This window comes from Entelurus aequoreus, linkage group LG02 (genome assembly GCF_033978785.1).
Source record: "Entelurus aequoreus isolate RoL-2023_Sb linkage group LG02, RoL_Eaeq_v1.1, whole genome shotgun sequence".
In the NCBI taxonomy this organism is placed as follows: domain Eukaryota; kingdom Metazoa; phylum Chordata; class Actinopteri; order Syngnathiformes; family Syngnathidae; genus Entelurus; species Entelurus aequoreus.
In genome coordinates, this window is record NC_084732.1 from 40,610,752 (window position 1) to 40,626,501 (window position 15,750).

General features: G+C 38.7%; 1 protein-coding gene across 5 annotated transcripts in view; it reads left to right on the forward strand.

Annotated features, from left to right (window-relative positions):
* ppfibp2a (PPFIA binding protein 2a) overlaps positions 1-15,750 on the forward strand; it is a 52,813-nt gene that overhangs the window by 13,398 nt on the left and 23,665 nt on the right. For all 5 annotated transcript variants that reach the window (XM_062026792.1, XM_062026801.1, XM_062026810.1 and 2 more), the window contains 3 exons: positions 4,205-4,297; positions 12,425-12,536; positions 15,143-15,204. In XM_062026792.1, the coding sequence (XP_061882776.1) occupies positions 4,205-4,297; positions 12,425-12,536; positions 15,143-15,204 (267 nt within the window). The remainder of the gene's footprint in view (positions 1-4,204; positions 4,298-12,424; positions 12,537-15,142; positions 15,205-15,750) is intronic.

Sequence of the window (15,750 nt, forward strand, 5' to 3'; positions counted from 1 at the left end):
AGAATGCTGTAATGTTACTGTCAAAACATGGCCAGTCAAAGAGCCTTTGTGTCGTCAGGTGAAAATAGTTCAGGCATAGCAGGGTTGGCATGATAGATGGTGCATGCAGCACATGTGGAGGGTTCACACAGATGATTTTGTTCCTGGAGGTTGGCAAAGACCCCAACTGCCATTATGTAGAGAGGAAGCTAATTACTTTTTAAAGGCATGTGAACAAAAGTGTTTGACAATCTAGCAGAACTAAATTGCATAGTTGATAATGATAGCAGACAGCAGTTCCTTTTTGTCAGTGCACTTTCATCATCTGCACTTTCCCCTTGGAACATCTGTTTAGAATCATGCAGGCAAAAATCGTCTTTGAACACCTAATATGTGAATTATACTACACAAACACACACAAAGCATGTGGAAGCTAACCCCTCCCTTAAGAGGCAGTAAGCTTCAGTTAAATTTAGCCACGTAGGCACTTCATATCATCTGTCATATCCTCTAGACTGGACCCCATGTGAGACTTCCTCAGCCCACAGTCCCGACATAGCTTGGTCGCTGTTTACAACTTTATAACGGACCACTGGTACAGAGTAGTAGATCATCTCTACAAAAAGTAGAAACTATTCACCTACTGTATTTACCAGTAACTATATCTAGAATGAAGCCTCTGAAGTTGAACTGTTTGTTGGTCATAGAGTTTTAGAGAAAACATTTGGTTTTAAAGTCTAAAAACCAGAACAAAATCCTCAAGACCTTAACACAGCTCATTAGGCATTTAGGAGAATAAAAGTATTGTTTTACTGTTTTTCAATCATTTTGAATACATCTAAGGTGTCCCGTTATAGGGTAGTGTATTGGAAGTGTTCTTGCCCAAAATGTTGCCTTGATGTTAGAAAAAGCCCCCCTGCCTTGCAGTTTCAATGCTATTGAGCTGTGTTTGTCTCCAACAGTGTGTGGCTGCAAGAAGTGCTTCTGTTGCACTTTATACACTTTTTACATATCTGCACTTGCTTAATGTAACAGATGCCATAATGTATATCACAAACAACAACGTAACACTAAGGAGTAGGACAGGAGGACACAAATGTTAGTATGCAAACTAGATAGCACACCTAAAGCTAATCTACAACGCTCGTACACAAAGCATTCTGTCTCTTAAATGAGCAAAATAGAAATCGTAATCCATTTAGCCTGTCTGTCTGTCTTTGTGAATATGCAGAATATATATTGTTCATCAGAACGCTCACAATAATGAAAGGAGGAGATACAAGTATAATCATTTAGTGCTCGCGCTGTGATTTATTGAGGCTTAAACTGTTCTGTAGGAGATATATTATTTACTGCAATATGCATTTGCTTGCTTCTGGATCTTTCATTAGTTATGGTCAGCATCTCCCATACCGCACCTTCAGCGCACTAAAAAGTGGTTTCTGTTGTGGATCGCACTGCAGGACTGCTTTTAGAATGCCCAGGAAAAGTGGTTTCTGTTGTGGATCGCACTGCAGGACTGCTTTTAGAATGCCCAGGAAAAGTGGTTCTTGGTATAATTGTCAGCTGCATGTCTCAAAACAAAATGCCACAGGTTGGAGCATGACAACATGAATGTGGAGGGAAATGAGTTTCTCCATTCTGACAGCCGCGTAGTACACGCACAATCCTAATTTTAATAGAACGGTGTGCACCACTTTGGCACTTGTTATAAATGGTACACACAGTCTCAGTAGATCACCCATGACACTCCCACTATTAGTACATGGAACTTAATAGTTTGTACACTCCATTTAGCACTTATTATCTATCCAGACCCATGTACCTAATTTTAATGACGATTAATTAAGACGTAAGGAGTTGCGCTGCAGATGCTAGCATTACACTCAATTTTCAACAGGTTATTGTGCTAGATTTGCCCATTTGCTGAAGAAAAATAAAATGATCAAATTTACAACTCCCACCTTTGTAGATGACTCACAAATAGTTGGCAGACATTTAGGCTTTATTTTAAGATGAGTGTACGTTTTTTTGTGTATCTTTTACAAAGCCATTGTGATTACGAAAATTGACTCCGTCCTAGGCTGCCCACTAAACAGTATTGACAAGTTGGCCGACAGAAGGTTGTTGATGAAGTTGACATCCATAATGTCCAATCCCTTTCCCCCCATTCATGACACTGTGAAGGCCCTGAGTAGCTCCTTCAGCATTAGACTGTCACATCCACAGTGCATGAAGGAGCGCTACCGGAGGTCCTTACTACCCACAGCATTAAGACTTTACAATGTACTTATGTGATTACTATGGTCTTTTTGTTGGTGTGCAATATGGATGTTAATGTTAAGAAAGTGTTTTTTGTTTATCTTTATATATATTAATAGTGCAATAGTGTGCAATATGTATTATTCATTATCAATGTTTAATATTTCATTATGTTTTACTTATGTTACTGTATGTAAAAACCTGCACTGCAACCATTAAATGTCTCCTTTGTGGGATAAATAAAAAAATATCTATATATTCATTTATCCATCCATCCATCCATCTGTCTTTATATGTCACATGACAATTCGGAAGTCGACCATGTCTAAGGACAGCAGAGGATAGTTGTGTATGTGTGTAAAAGGGACTATACCATGTCTGTAAAATCAACATGGTTAACTTTTGCGATGATTTTGCCTGTCAAAATAAAGCAGACCAAGAAAAACAACTACAGTAGTATTGTGTACCAGTGTCTACCCAAAGTTGTGGAACAAACGGATGCTAGGAGAGACCAATTTTCTAAAGATGCGAAGAGAGGCAATTGTGGATTGCAAGCCTCGGCCAGATTTTGGATGGGAGGAATGTGGATTACAACCATTTTGTATTTTGTATCAGATATGTATTTCAGATCAACTGTCGCTGACCACATAGAGATAATGGCATCTCATATGATATTCTCCTCCAATTAGTGCCAGTTTTTCTACATAACGCTCTGTCGCTTTGGTGTAAAGTTGCTCCCTGTGCAGTTGTACAGATTTTTTGTGGGGTTTTGGCGTCATTTGACGTAGACTTGTTCCAGATTTTTGACGTTTCAATCTTTGCTCTCTTCAAGTCTATGGATATTCTCGTTCATCCACGTCATTCTATTTGAGGTCATTCTATCGATTACAACTGAATGTTCAGTTTGTCCTGTTCGAGCAGGCTTTATCAGTTCATGCTCATAGATTGAGATCGGTCCGATAGAGTCTAGTTGCTGGTGCCAAAGCCGCAACTGTTTGTACGTACACAGGCAATGATGCTCTATTTACTTTTGACGAGGGATTGTCCTCCAAAATGGTCCGACATCTAGTTCCTGACCCAAATTGTGGCGTTGGTGAAACTCTACATATGGGCAGAGCCATCTAACTAGGGGTGGGTCAGAGACAGGAAGATTTTACTTGATGGATGTCATGGAAACCCAGAACTTTGACTTTTGACGGAGTACATGCAAATGCATTGCATTTAATTAACTGAAAAGCTTGAAAATGTAAATAAGATGTAGCACAATGGGGTTCAACAGAACCGATAGACGTCTGTTTCTCATAAAAGATAACTCCATGTGTCTTCTTTGAAACACTGTGGTATTAGGAACACAGACAAAAAATGGTCTAAAACATTGTTTTAATTTCTCTGTCTCCCACACTGCATCCGGCAGAGCGTTGTCAATTTCATTAGTGAGCTGCAGGAGCAGATGTGCCAGTTTCAGAAGGAGATCAATAGCAAGATCCAAGAGAAAAAAGCCTCTGAGATCCTAGCTGACAGCGGCACACCAGCGCCCTGCCCCGCTATCTCCAGGTCTCCTGAGGACTCGCACACCAGCCGCTCATGTAACGCAGCTAAAGAGGTGAAGACTAAACTAGAAGAAGAGGAGAAACCTGCGGATGGACTTGATGAGAATAGCTCAGATGCAGAGCAGCTGCGATTCGATGGAGGAGAAAGTGTATGCACAGCCGGATGCATGACGTGTGACAGTGTGCACGGCATGCCCTGTCTCACTTTGGTGTGTGCGTGCAACCCTTTCACATCAAACCCTTTCACAGAAGCAGGACTCCATGTCGATTATCTGCTTAGAGATTGGGATGTCGTCATTCATGCTGCATGCATACAAAGTGTGTAGTGACAAAACAATGAACTGTTTTGTTTATAGCCACAATGCTTGAAAGATTTGTAGGCAACATTATTATTGTAACAAATTGTGTTCCAGACTTTGCTGAGGGAGCTCAAGAGTCTCAAGGACAAGGTGGAACGCCTGGAAGATGAGAAGATAGAGTGTGAGAAAAGACTGAAAGCCACCAAGGTAGAAAATGCTTTATGAAGAAAACAAAGTTATTACCGTATTTTTCGGACTATAAGTCACACTTTTTTTCATAGTTTGGCCGGGGGTGCGACTTATACTCAGGAGCGACTTATGTGTAAAATTATTAAAACACTACCGTAAAATATCAATTAATATTATTTAGCTCATTCACGTAAGAGACTAGACGTATAAGATTGCATCGGATTTAGCGATTAGGAGTGACAGATTGTTTGGTAAACGTATAGCATGTTCTATATGTTATGGTTATTTGAATGACTCTTACCAGAGGTGGGACCAAGTCATTGCTTTGCAAGTCACAAGTAAGTCTCAAGTCTTTGCCCTCAAGTCTCGAGTCAAGTCCCGAGTCAAGACAGGCAAGTCCCGAGTCAAGTCCAAAGTCAAGACTGGAAAGTCTCAAGTCGAGTCCCAAGTCCTGCATTTTGAGTTTCGAGTCCTTTCAAGTCCTTTTAACCACAGACTAATATTTTTACACAGATTGTGTATGCTTTTAAAACGCTGTATTTATTTATTAAAACAAGTGCATTTGAAATTGCAAGAAAAAAAATAGTGCTGACATTGCAATTCATAATAGCACTATTAACAGTAATTTTAATAGTTTAAACAATTTTAAACATTTAACTCATTCCTTTACAGAATAAACACATTTGCAAAAACAAACATTAACATACTATTGGTTGTATTTTATGAAAATAATATTACCACAGAGTTGAGAAGGAGCAAAGATCTTCAATATTTGTATGTGAAAATCACAAATAAATCTTCTGTTGGAGGACGACGCCCCTACAGGGGTTTGGTTTACAAACTTTCAGCCCCACCTAAAACAAAATTCACCAGCCGCCACTGATTATGATGCATTCTCAATTTAGGCAAAATATAAGACAATACTTTCTTAACAGTACAATTGTAACCAGGAATAAGTCTTTAAGTAACAATATTCAAATACTAACATTGTTGGGTAAAACAGCATTTGGTTTTGTTCTGAATGTAGTGAAACAAATTGGTGGTTTTAGCTGATATAAAGACTTTCAGGTGTTTATATATGTTTAAGTATTTGGCAGACGCTTTTATCCAAAGCGACATACATAAAAAATACATACATAACAATCACTGTAAACATGATCATTTAAGGGAAGAATGTAATACAAAATATCAATACAAAGTGTCAAGACAGAATAAACTCTCTGCTGCTGCAGCAACAGAGATACAGTCTATAGGTCCCTAAGATATATAGATATCTAATGTAATCATACATTGTTTATGTAGGATATACGCATGTATATATAACCTAATCATATTGTTTCTTCAATTTAAAAATAGTTTACCGTTTTTTCCCCCTTCTCTGGGATTATATTCCCAGTTTTGATCTCGGACGTCTGGTCACTTATAGCGTATAAGAATATTATATTACTGTTAAGCAAACTATGAATAATACAACTTGCCAAAACATGTGTCCGTTATCATAGCTACACGTATGACAAAAAAACGCGTGAAAATCAGTGGTATTCAGTGAGGTAAGATGAATTAAATGCGCTGACAGTTCATTGCTCCTGACAAATGAATTGCACTGAGTGGAGCGGATCACCACTCCAAGATGGCGGCTCCGCGTCTCGTCTGCGCCAGTAGGCAGTAGCGCTCGATGCTGCGTACCCTTAAAACATGTCTATGGTTATAACGTTAGCAGTGAGTTTACAGCCTCACTGATTTAACTACACAGCAAATAAAAGTCATGTTACTTAGCCAATAAACGTTATCTTACATTCAAAACTTACCCTTCTTTGGGCAACTTCAAATGTCGAACGAAGTTGGAAGTTGTTGCGTCTCCGTCTGTAATATTCGAACTGCGTGATTTGCATACGCAATTCGTTTTTTGTTGACCAAGTCGTAGTTTTTATACCCGAACGAAACCAACTTTGGCGTAATTGTTTCTCTCTGCCGCATTGTTTGACAACTCTTGTTCGGTGGTTGTCCTGCAATTTGATTGGATGAGAGCTGTGGGGTGAAAACAACGTAGATCTAATTTGATTGGCTGTTGTACTGAGAGCACACCAGCTGACAGGCAGCACACACGCTGATAGACAGACAGACACGTACAAAATGAAAGATACGGCGCGCTCCCAAATAACTTTTAAGATTTGGGTTTTGGGGAAAGTAGCAAGTCATGTCAAGTCAAAAGGCTCAAGTCCAAGTGAAGTCACAAGTCATTGATGTTAAAGTCTAAGTCGAGTTGCAAGTCTCTTTACATTTTGTCAAGTCGAGTCTAAAGTCATCAAATTCATGACTCGAGTCTGACTCGAGTCCAAGTCATGTGACTCGAGTCCACACCTCTGACTCTTACCATAATATGTTACGTTAAAGGCCTACTGAAATGATTTTTATTTATTTAAACGGGGATAGCAGATCTATTCTATGTGTCATACTTGATCATTTCGCGATATTGCCATATTTTTGCTGAAAGGATTTAGTATAGAACAACGACGATAAAGATTGCAACTTTTGGTATCTGATAAAAAAAAGGCTTGCACCTACCGGAAGTAGCGTGACGTAGTCAGTTGAACATATACGCAAAGTTCCCTATTGTTTACAATGATGGCCGCATGAAGTGAGAGAGATTCGGACCGAGAAAGCGACAATTTCCCCATTAATTTGAGAGAGGATGAAAGATTTGTGGATGAGTAAAGTGCAAGTGAAGGACTAGTGGGGAGTTGAAGCTATTCAGATAGGGAAGATGCTGTGAGAGCCGGGGGTGACCTGATATTCAGCTGGGAATGACTACAACAGTAAATAAACACAAGACATATATATATATACTCTATTAGCCACAACACAACCAGGCTTATATTTAATATGCCACAAATTAATCCTGCATAAAAACACCTGCGTGTTTATGCTAGCTCCTCTGCTAGTTTCTAGCTCCATAGAACACGCCAATACAATTCAAACACCTGATCAACACACACAATCACTCAGCCCAAAAGACCGTTCACCTAACCCAAGGTTCATAAAGCGTATATATTTTTAAAAAGTTACGTACGTGACGCGCACGTACGGTACGGTACGTGTTATGCTAGCTCCTAGCTCCTCTAGCTCCTAGCTCCATAGAACACGCCAATACAATTCAAACACCTGATCAACACACACAATCACTCAGCCCAAAAGACCGTTCACCTAACCCAAGGTTCATAAAGCTTATATATTTTAAAAAAGTTACGTACATACGCAAAAAAAAGCCAAAGCTGCATACTCACAGTAGCACGTCTGCGTCTTTGTCATCCAAATCAAAGTAATCCTGGTACGAGTCTGTGTTGTCCCAGTTCTCTACAGGCGTCTGTGTATCCAAGTCAAAAGTCCTCCTGGTTAGAGTCTCTGTTATCCGAGTTCTTCCATCTTGACTGCATCTTTCGGGAATGTAAACAAAGAAGCGCCGGCTGTGTACTGTTGTGGCTGACTACGTTCGAAAAATACGTCCATTTCGCACCGACAACTTTCTTTTTTGCTTGCTCGGCTTCCTTCTCCATAATGCAATGAACATGATTGAAACAGATTCACAAACACAGATGTCCAGAATACTGTGGAATTATGAAATGAAAACAGAGCTTTTTCGTATTGGCTTCAATGTGGAAGGCATACCCGTGTTCGCCGGTCTACGTCACGCGCATACGTCATCCTCAGAGGCGTTTCGAACCGGAAGTTTAGCGGCAAATTTAAAATGTCACTTTATAAGTTAACCCGGCCGTATTGGCATGTGTTATAATGTTAAGATTTCATCATTGATATATAAACTATCAGACTGCGTGGTCGGTAGTAGTGGGTTTCAGTAGGCCTTTAACATACCAGGCACGTTCTCAGTTGGTTATTTATGCGTCATATAACGTACACTTATTCAGCCTGTTGTTCACTATTCTTTATTTATTTTAAATTGCCTTTCAAATGTCTATTCTTGGTGTTGGGTTTTATCTAAGGCTGAAACGACGCGTCGACGTCGTCGACGTCATCGACGTCATCGGTTACGTAAATACGTCGACGCCGTTTTTGTGCGTCGACGCGTCGCATATTTACGTCACACTACCGTCATGGCAGAGCGGAAAGCAGACTGTGCGAGCGAGGGGGAAAAAAGCACGCCAAAAGTGGTCAAAAGTGTGGGAGTGTTTCAATACACGGCCTAATAATGTTGTTGTATGCACACTGTGTCGAGCGGAAATGGCCTATCATAGCAGCACAACGGCTATGAACGAACATTTGAAAAGAAAACCATCAACTAGTCAATCGTCCGCGTGAGCATACGTTGCCATCATTACACAAAAACATGAATATGTCATTTGTATCTGCTAGGGGTGTAACGGTACGTGTTTTGTATTGAACCGTTTCGGTACGGGGCTTTCGGTTCGGTACAGGGGTGTACCGAACGAGTTTCTAAGCTAAAGCTAAAGTCTTAACAAGCTGCTTTGCTCCTTCTGTCTCAGCACGCAGCACTGTCCCACCCACACAACCATCTGATTGGTACACAGAAAGCGCTATCAGCCAATCAGCAGTGCGTATTGAAAACGTTACCAGCCAATCAGCAGTGCGTATTCAGAGCGCATGTAGTCAGCGCTTCAGCGTGGAGCAGATAGGTGTTTAGCAGGTGAGCATCAGGCAGCGGACTCTCCCCAAATGATAATAAACACCTCCCAGGCAACTACTAGTAACATCACTATGAGCCCGTTGACCTTCTAGAAACTTAAACTGCAGCCCAGCTCACTCGCAGTCCTGGCTTGAGGTGAAGGCTAATTACCTCTCAGTTCCAGCCACATCGACCCCTTCTGAGCGCCTATTTTCAGCTGCTGGGAATATTGTAAACAAGAAAAGAACTACAGCATGTAGACATGCTAACCTTTCTTCATTACAACTGTTAGTCACTCACTGGAATGAGTACAATCGGTTATTGTGTACTGTGTTGGACTGGATGTTTATTTTGCACATTTTAAAAGCAATACTTAATGTTTACAGTGCTCCAGAATATTTAGATCTTTATTTTTGCACATTTTAAAGCAAAATAAGCAATACTTTTACTTTTGAAATGCTTATACTATTGCAGAATATTAAAATTTGCACTGGATGTTTACTTTTATATTTGCACATTAAAAAGCAAATAAGCTACTTTTAATTTTGTTAAATGTTAAAAGTTTTAAATGTTTACATTGTTACAGAATATTTTGTCATGTTGTTTTCAATGTTGACTGAGTGGCCATACTTCTTTTTTTTTGTAAATAAAAGCCATGCCTTTTTAAAAAAACTGGCCTACATTTATTTTTTCATCTTCATTTTAAATAAAAAAATAATCGGTAAAAGGAAAAATAATCTATAGATTCATCGAAAAAAATAATCTATAGATTAACCGATTAATCGAACAAATAATCTATAGATTAATCGATAGAAAAATAATCGTTAGCTGCAGCCTTAGTTTTATCAAATACATTTCCCCCAAAAATGCGACTTATACTCCAGTGCGAAGTATATATGTTTTTTTTCTTCTTTATTATGCATTTTCGGCTGGTGCGAGTTATACTCCGTAGCGATTTATACTCCGAAAAATACGGTACTTTCCTAACTGCTTTCCAACCAATCAGATGTGCCAGACAGTTAAGTGAGTCACTCTCATTTTATGCACACACACACATGCACACACACTTGAGCTATTTCAAATATAGAGTAAGAATAGATTTAATAATAGCGTTCAGTAATCTACTATGTTAACATTATACTTTCTGACAACCTATTTTCTTCATTCTCACTCTTTGCATGCATTTATATTTTTCCTTAAGCCTTCATATGTTTCCTTCATTCTGTTACTTCCATGTCATGCGTTTTGTATGCATTAGATGTTTCATGGCCATAAAATTAGAAAGCTTATTCTGAGCAAAATTATGTTGGTAAGGTAGGTCAAGTGTTAAAGGGGAACTGCACTTTTTTTTTTAAATTTTGCCTATGGTTCACAATCATTATTAAAGACATGACAATGGACTGACCTTTTTCTTTTAATGCATTCTAAATATTAAATAATCGTAAATAAAAGTCCGCTTACAGCGGGGCCAATGGGAGCCCCACTATTTTGCCCATACAATCCAATAAATAACCATTCAAAAAGCACCAACAATACTCCATTTACTTTTCGTGACTTGAATATTAAGCAACAGGGTATGCGCGGGGTCTTAAAAAGTCTAATATTCTCATTAAAGGGCTTAAATATGATTTTTAAAGGTCTTAAAAATCTATTGACGTTACTTTTATTTAAAACATGCATAAAATTCAGTCTCGCTTTGAAATGTTTTGATTTTTGAGGACGCTATAACGTAACTACACAGCGGAACTAACTGTGCTGCCCGGTCAGAATTGATCGAACACCACCAGCTATTGCTGACTTCCAAACAAATTGTGGTTTACAACAGAGAGGTTTCTGGTGTTTTTAGTTAGGTTAAGCGTTTTATTCCAATGTGATAGAGCTGTGAATAAATCCATATACTTTGCAAGTAATTCCGGGCATCCAATTTTTCCTTCAAGTCTTTTGTACTTTGTTGCCTGTATCGATGTGAAATGGGTCTTAAATTGTATTCATTATGGTCTTAAAAAGTCTTAAATTTGGCTTGTTGAAACCTGCAGAGACCCTGAGCAAGTATTAGTGATATTGTTATTATAAGCGCTAACACAGATTAACTATTTATAGCGGCGCTGTGATCACAAACTTGTGTGCCTTTGTTTACATCATCGAGTGGTCTGCTGCTTCCTCGCTTCCTTACTCCCTGTAAGTTTATTTTAGATCATAAATCATGCATCTCACATGCACAGACGATGTCTGAGTTGGTATCCCGACAAGTTTGTAAACTTTGACAGCAATTTAGAACCCGAAAGTGGCAAGGATGAAACCCCCTTTTTTCACGAGGATTAGGAGTCATTCTTTATCTAAATGGGAAAATCTGAACATCCTAGCAGTCGGCATCCTAATGACAGTAGACCTTGTACAGAAAGTGATGTTTCATTATGTTTTTTGGCATTTATCTCGTCGTGAGGCGTTCACATCATGTAAATAAAACCTCAATGGAAGTGTTTGGATGTTTTTCTAAGGGATCTGAAGGCGGATTTGCACGGCTCCCATAGGCTCCATTGTAAGCAAACTTTTGATCGCATTTATTTAATATTGAGAATGGAAAAAAACAAGGTGGTAGCGGGGGGTGTATTTTGTAGCGTCCCGGAAGAGTTAGTGCTGCGAAGGGTTCTGAGCAGTTTAAAGTCCTGAATGGTTGGTTTATTCATTGTTATTTTATTTTCAAATGTATTAGCCTGTGGAAAAAGTTAATGTTGATATTTACCTCAGAAGGCTGCAAATAGAAAAGAGGCATTCAATTTGTATTTAAATTGTATTTGATATGCCATTGATATTTTTTTAATTATTATTATTATTATTTGAAACTCGATTTTGCATGTCACTTTAAAGTTATATAAGCCTTGCTTGTTCAATATTCAATGCAAAACTTGTTTGGGTCCGTATTAAAAGGTTAATTTGTTCAACCTTGGCCCGCGACTTTGTTCAGTTTAAAATTTTGGCCCACTCTGTATTTGCGTTTGACACCCCTGAGATCGGTCGTTCGTGAGTTCAAACCCTGGCCGAGTCATACCAAAGACAATAACAATTGGACCGATTACCTCCCTGCTTGGCACTCAGCATCAAGGGTTGGAATTGGGGGTTAAATCACCAGAATGATTCCCGGGCGCAGCCACCGCTGCTGCTCACTGCTCCCCTCACCTCCCAGGGGGTGAGGGTGATGGGTCAAATGCAGACAATAATCTCACCACACCTAGTGTGTGTGTGACAATCATTGGTACTTTAACTTTAACTTTTTATAAAGAAATACCATTTTTGTCAAGTACTGTTGCAAACACGCAACTTTAATGTGACGCACATTAGGTCTACGTGAAAATGTGTCACCCTTGCCTGTTCCCTAGTGCGATACCCCCTGTATTTGTTTTACTTATTCTACACTCGCATTGTTGTAGTACCGAAAGACTAGCTGTATAAGTCGGCTTTTACACTGTTTAAGCTTACAATTATGACTGTGTCTGTTGCATACCCAGGTGGAGATCAGCGGCCTTCAACAGCGTCTCCTCAGTAAGGACGAGGAGATTGAGAGCTTGCACACTCAGCTGCTGGCGAGACCACCACTCTCCACTGAGAGCTCTGAGAGAGGTAAGCACAACATCCAGCTTCAGACTGGCAGCACCTGTGGGTTATTCAGCATAATAGAGCCTTTTGCATTCAGTATTTTGCCGTAACAGCAGTTTTAGATTATGTCTACTTTCTTTCTTAGAAAATCAATTCAGGAAGAGGCTAACCACATTTTAAGCTTGTCAGTATTAAAAAAACATGTTGTAGGGTTTTGGCAGCCATAAAGGCCAAGATGGCTTTCCGGCACATGATGCCTTTTTGGCGTTCTTAATGATTGAGTGTCCTGACTCTTTTGCAAATGACTAGTGGTTATAATGCTACCTTAAAATTTAGAGGTCACAAAGCTTGTACACTTTGGGATTTGATCATCATTTGGGGGTAAAATATGCCTGAAAATTGCCAAAATTTAGGTTCAATTGTATTCTTACTTTTTTTAAAACTAGGAAAATTGTATTAATTTGTCATTTCGATTACATATTTATGTGGTTCTCTTTACTTTTTGAATATGTGTGTGATATCGATAGAAACAAAAATCACTCATTTCTTATGAGTAGTGCTATTAATGTCACATGCTTGCATAGTTGCTGGCTGTGTGATCCCAAACTGCAGAGATGGAAGGTGAGGTGCAAGTAACAAGTCCTTTCAATTAGGGACAGTGCAGGAACAAAAGTTAAAGGAGCAAACAAACAGCTAGTGCACAAAGCAACAATAGAAAATGAACCAGTGTCGAGAGGCGGACGACCCTGGTAGATAAACCCTCCTGATTGGCAATCAGGGACAGGTGAGGAGGATAGTGCTCAAAAGCAGGGGTAAAGTCACTGCAGGACAAACTAAAACAGGAAGCACGTAGGAATAAACACTAAACAAAGAAAACAACAACAAAAAAAACGGTCGCAGATCGTGACAGTTTAACAGTTATAATTTTCAATCAGGTAGCCGTGGTTTGATTTCGATTAACAGGTATTGAATAGCATTAATTGTTTATTTATAATAGCAAAGCAACTCAAGAAAGAAGGAAATATATGTGCAATTAATGTGTTTATTAACCACCCTTAACTTTATTTTAATGTTAACAAAAAATGTGTTTTTCAAAACAAACATTTACCCACATTAATGTTGATCGCTTACTCCTTTTGTGTTGTTAATGTGGTATTTTAAGATAGAAGTGCTTTGGAGAAAAGAGAGTATGAATAGTACTTGATGTCGGTCAACTGTTTTTTGTTTTTTTGTACTCAAATTAAGCATCAAAGAGAGCCAACATGCTGATTGACATCATATTAACTTGTTAGCTTCTGCAGCTGCCACTACCGCATCAACTTCCCATTTGCACGTGCACAACTGTAACACTACTTCGACAAACTACCAGAATTGCATTGCAAGAGACACTTCAGGGATTTTTCGTCATTCCCCAGATGAGTTAATTGTGTTAACATTTTAATCAGATTAATAATAATGATGGATTAGTCCGTACTAATGCTTTAATTTAGACAGCCCTACTTATTAACAAACTATTTTCTGTATAAACTCAAAAAACTGTAGTTAAAATTAATTGGCTAGCATTTGAAAAACATCCTGTATGGGAAACCAGGAATTGTTAAAAGAAAGGGTTAGTCGTAACAAGACAAATACAAAAATTGTTTTTTCAGGTACGAAAGTAAAAGATTTTCATCACAAATAATTTTTGCCAAGTGTCCATTGTACTGTAACTACAGCAGTTACAGTTACATCATCTCAAATAGAAGTTTCTCCAGTTGAATTTGATGTGTTGCATTAGTGCTAGCTTTAAAGTTAAACTATTTATTTTTTGCTTTGTTTTGTTATGTACAAAAATAAATAAATACAAAGACGTCATGACATTAGTAAGAAAAGGGAAAACAATGACAACGTTTTCTTATTTCACAAAATGAAAAAATTAAAAAAACAGTCACACTTTTTTACCAGAATAAAGTAGTCATATTTTGATGATATGTACTTCTATATGTAACCATATTTATTATGTTTAATGTACTAGTGTTAACAAATATTCATTGATATTACTTGATAATTGTTGGCATGTGTCTAGAGATACTGCTTGCTGCCTTTGCGTTTTTGTGCAATAATCCCTATGCCTTTTTCGACGTCATTTTTTTTTCTTTTTCAATGTTAATACCCTTCAGTTCAGTTTATTTCGAACATGCATACGATGTTATGCATCACACAATTCCAGTTGTTTCATTGCAGCACGTCCGAAAAGGAGTAGGAAGAAGCAGAGCTTATTGAATCCTACCCCTTTTCATACCATAGCAATTTTATCCAATTTCCTTGTTCTCTGTAACATAACAGTGAACAAATAAATAATATACCATAGTAAGCAAACACATATTAAATACATAAATAATCTTTGTCTCAATAAAAAAATTAAAATGTTTTATTAAATTAAAGCAATTAACACATTTAGGTGAAATGCTCTTGGCATTTTGCTTTCTATCCAGGTTTCCACAAAAATGATCTCAAATAAAGTAATTTCTGGTGAAAGGCTAAGATATTCCTACAGGTTTGAGGATGATGAGTTAAGAAAGGCAGCAGACAGCGTCAGAATCCACCACAGGAGTCAAATTAACAATTACAAATGGTGTTTCTCTTAATAGACGAGGAGCTGCAAAGGCTTAAGAGTGACATTAAATCCTTGGAAGCGGCTCATGATGAAAAGGTAAATCAACATATCTGTGTGCCATTAAATCCAACATATTGTGGGAAGTTAACCTGCATATGGAGGAGATATCATCATTTCTAGATGTTGTCATAGCTCAGAAGCACCGCCCACCGTCCAATTATAGTACAGACTTGCTTTTGTATTCCACCCTCCCTGAGAATGTTTTAAAGCCCTGCTGCATGGCTTGGGTCTACATGTGGCAGAGCCGCCGAACACACACACACACACACACACACACACACACACACACACACACACACACACACACACACACACACACACACACACAACACACACACACCTCAAGGCGAGCCAACACAGGCAAAGCCACACTTAAATAGGCCTCCATCTGCCCAGCCTAATTTTGGAGTGAGCTGCAGGAGGAGAGCCATAGTGAAGCCAAGCTCGGGCACTACTTCAAAAAAAGAAAGAAAAAGACACACTCCCTGCAGCTGGGCCGATGTCTATCCCCTCCCTTGATGCTCTTTTGATGCAAAGGCCATATGGTGAGAGGGACATTTGCAGCAGGAAGCGGCATCTGTG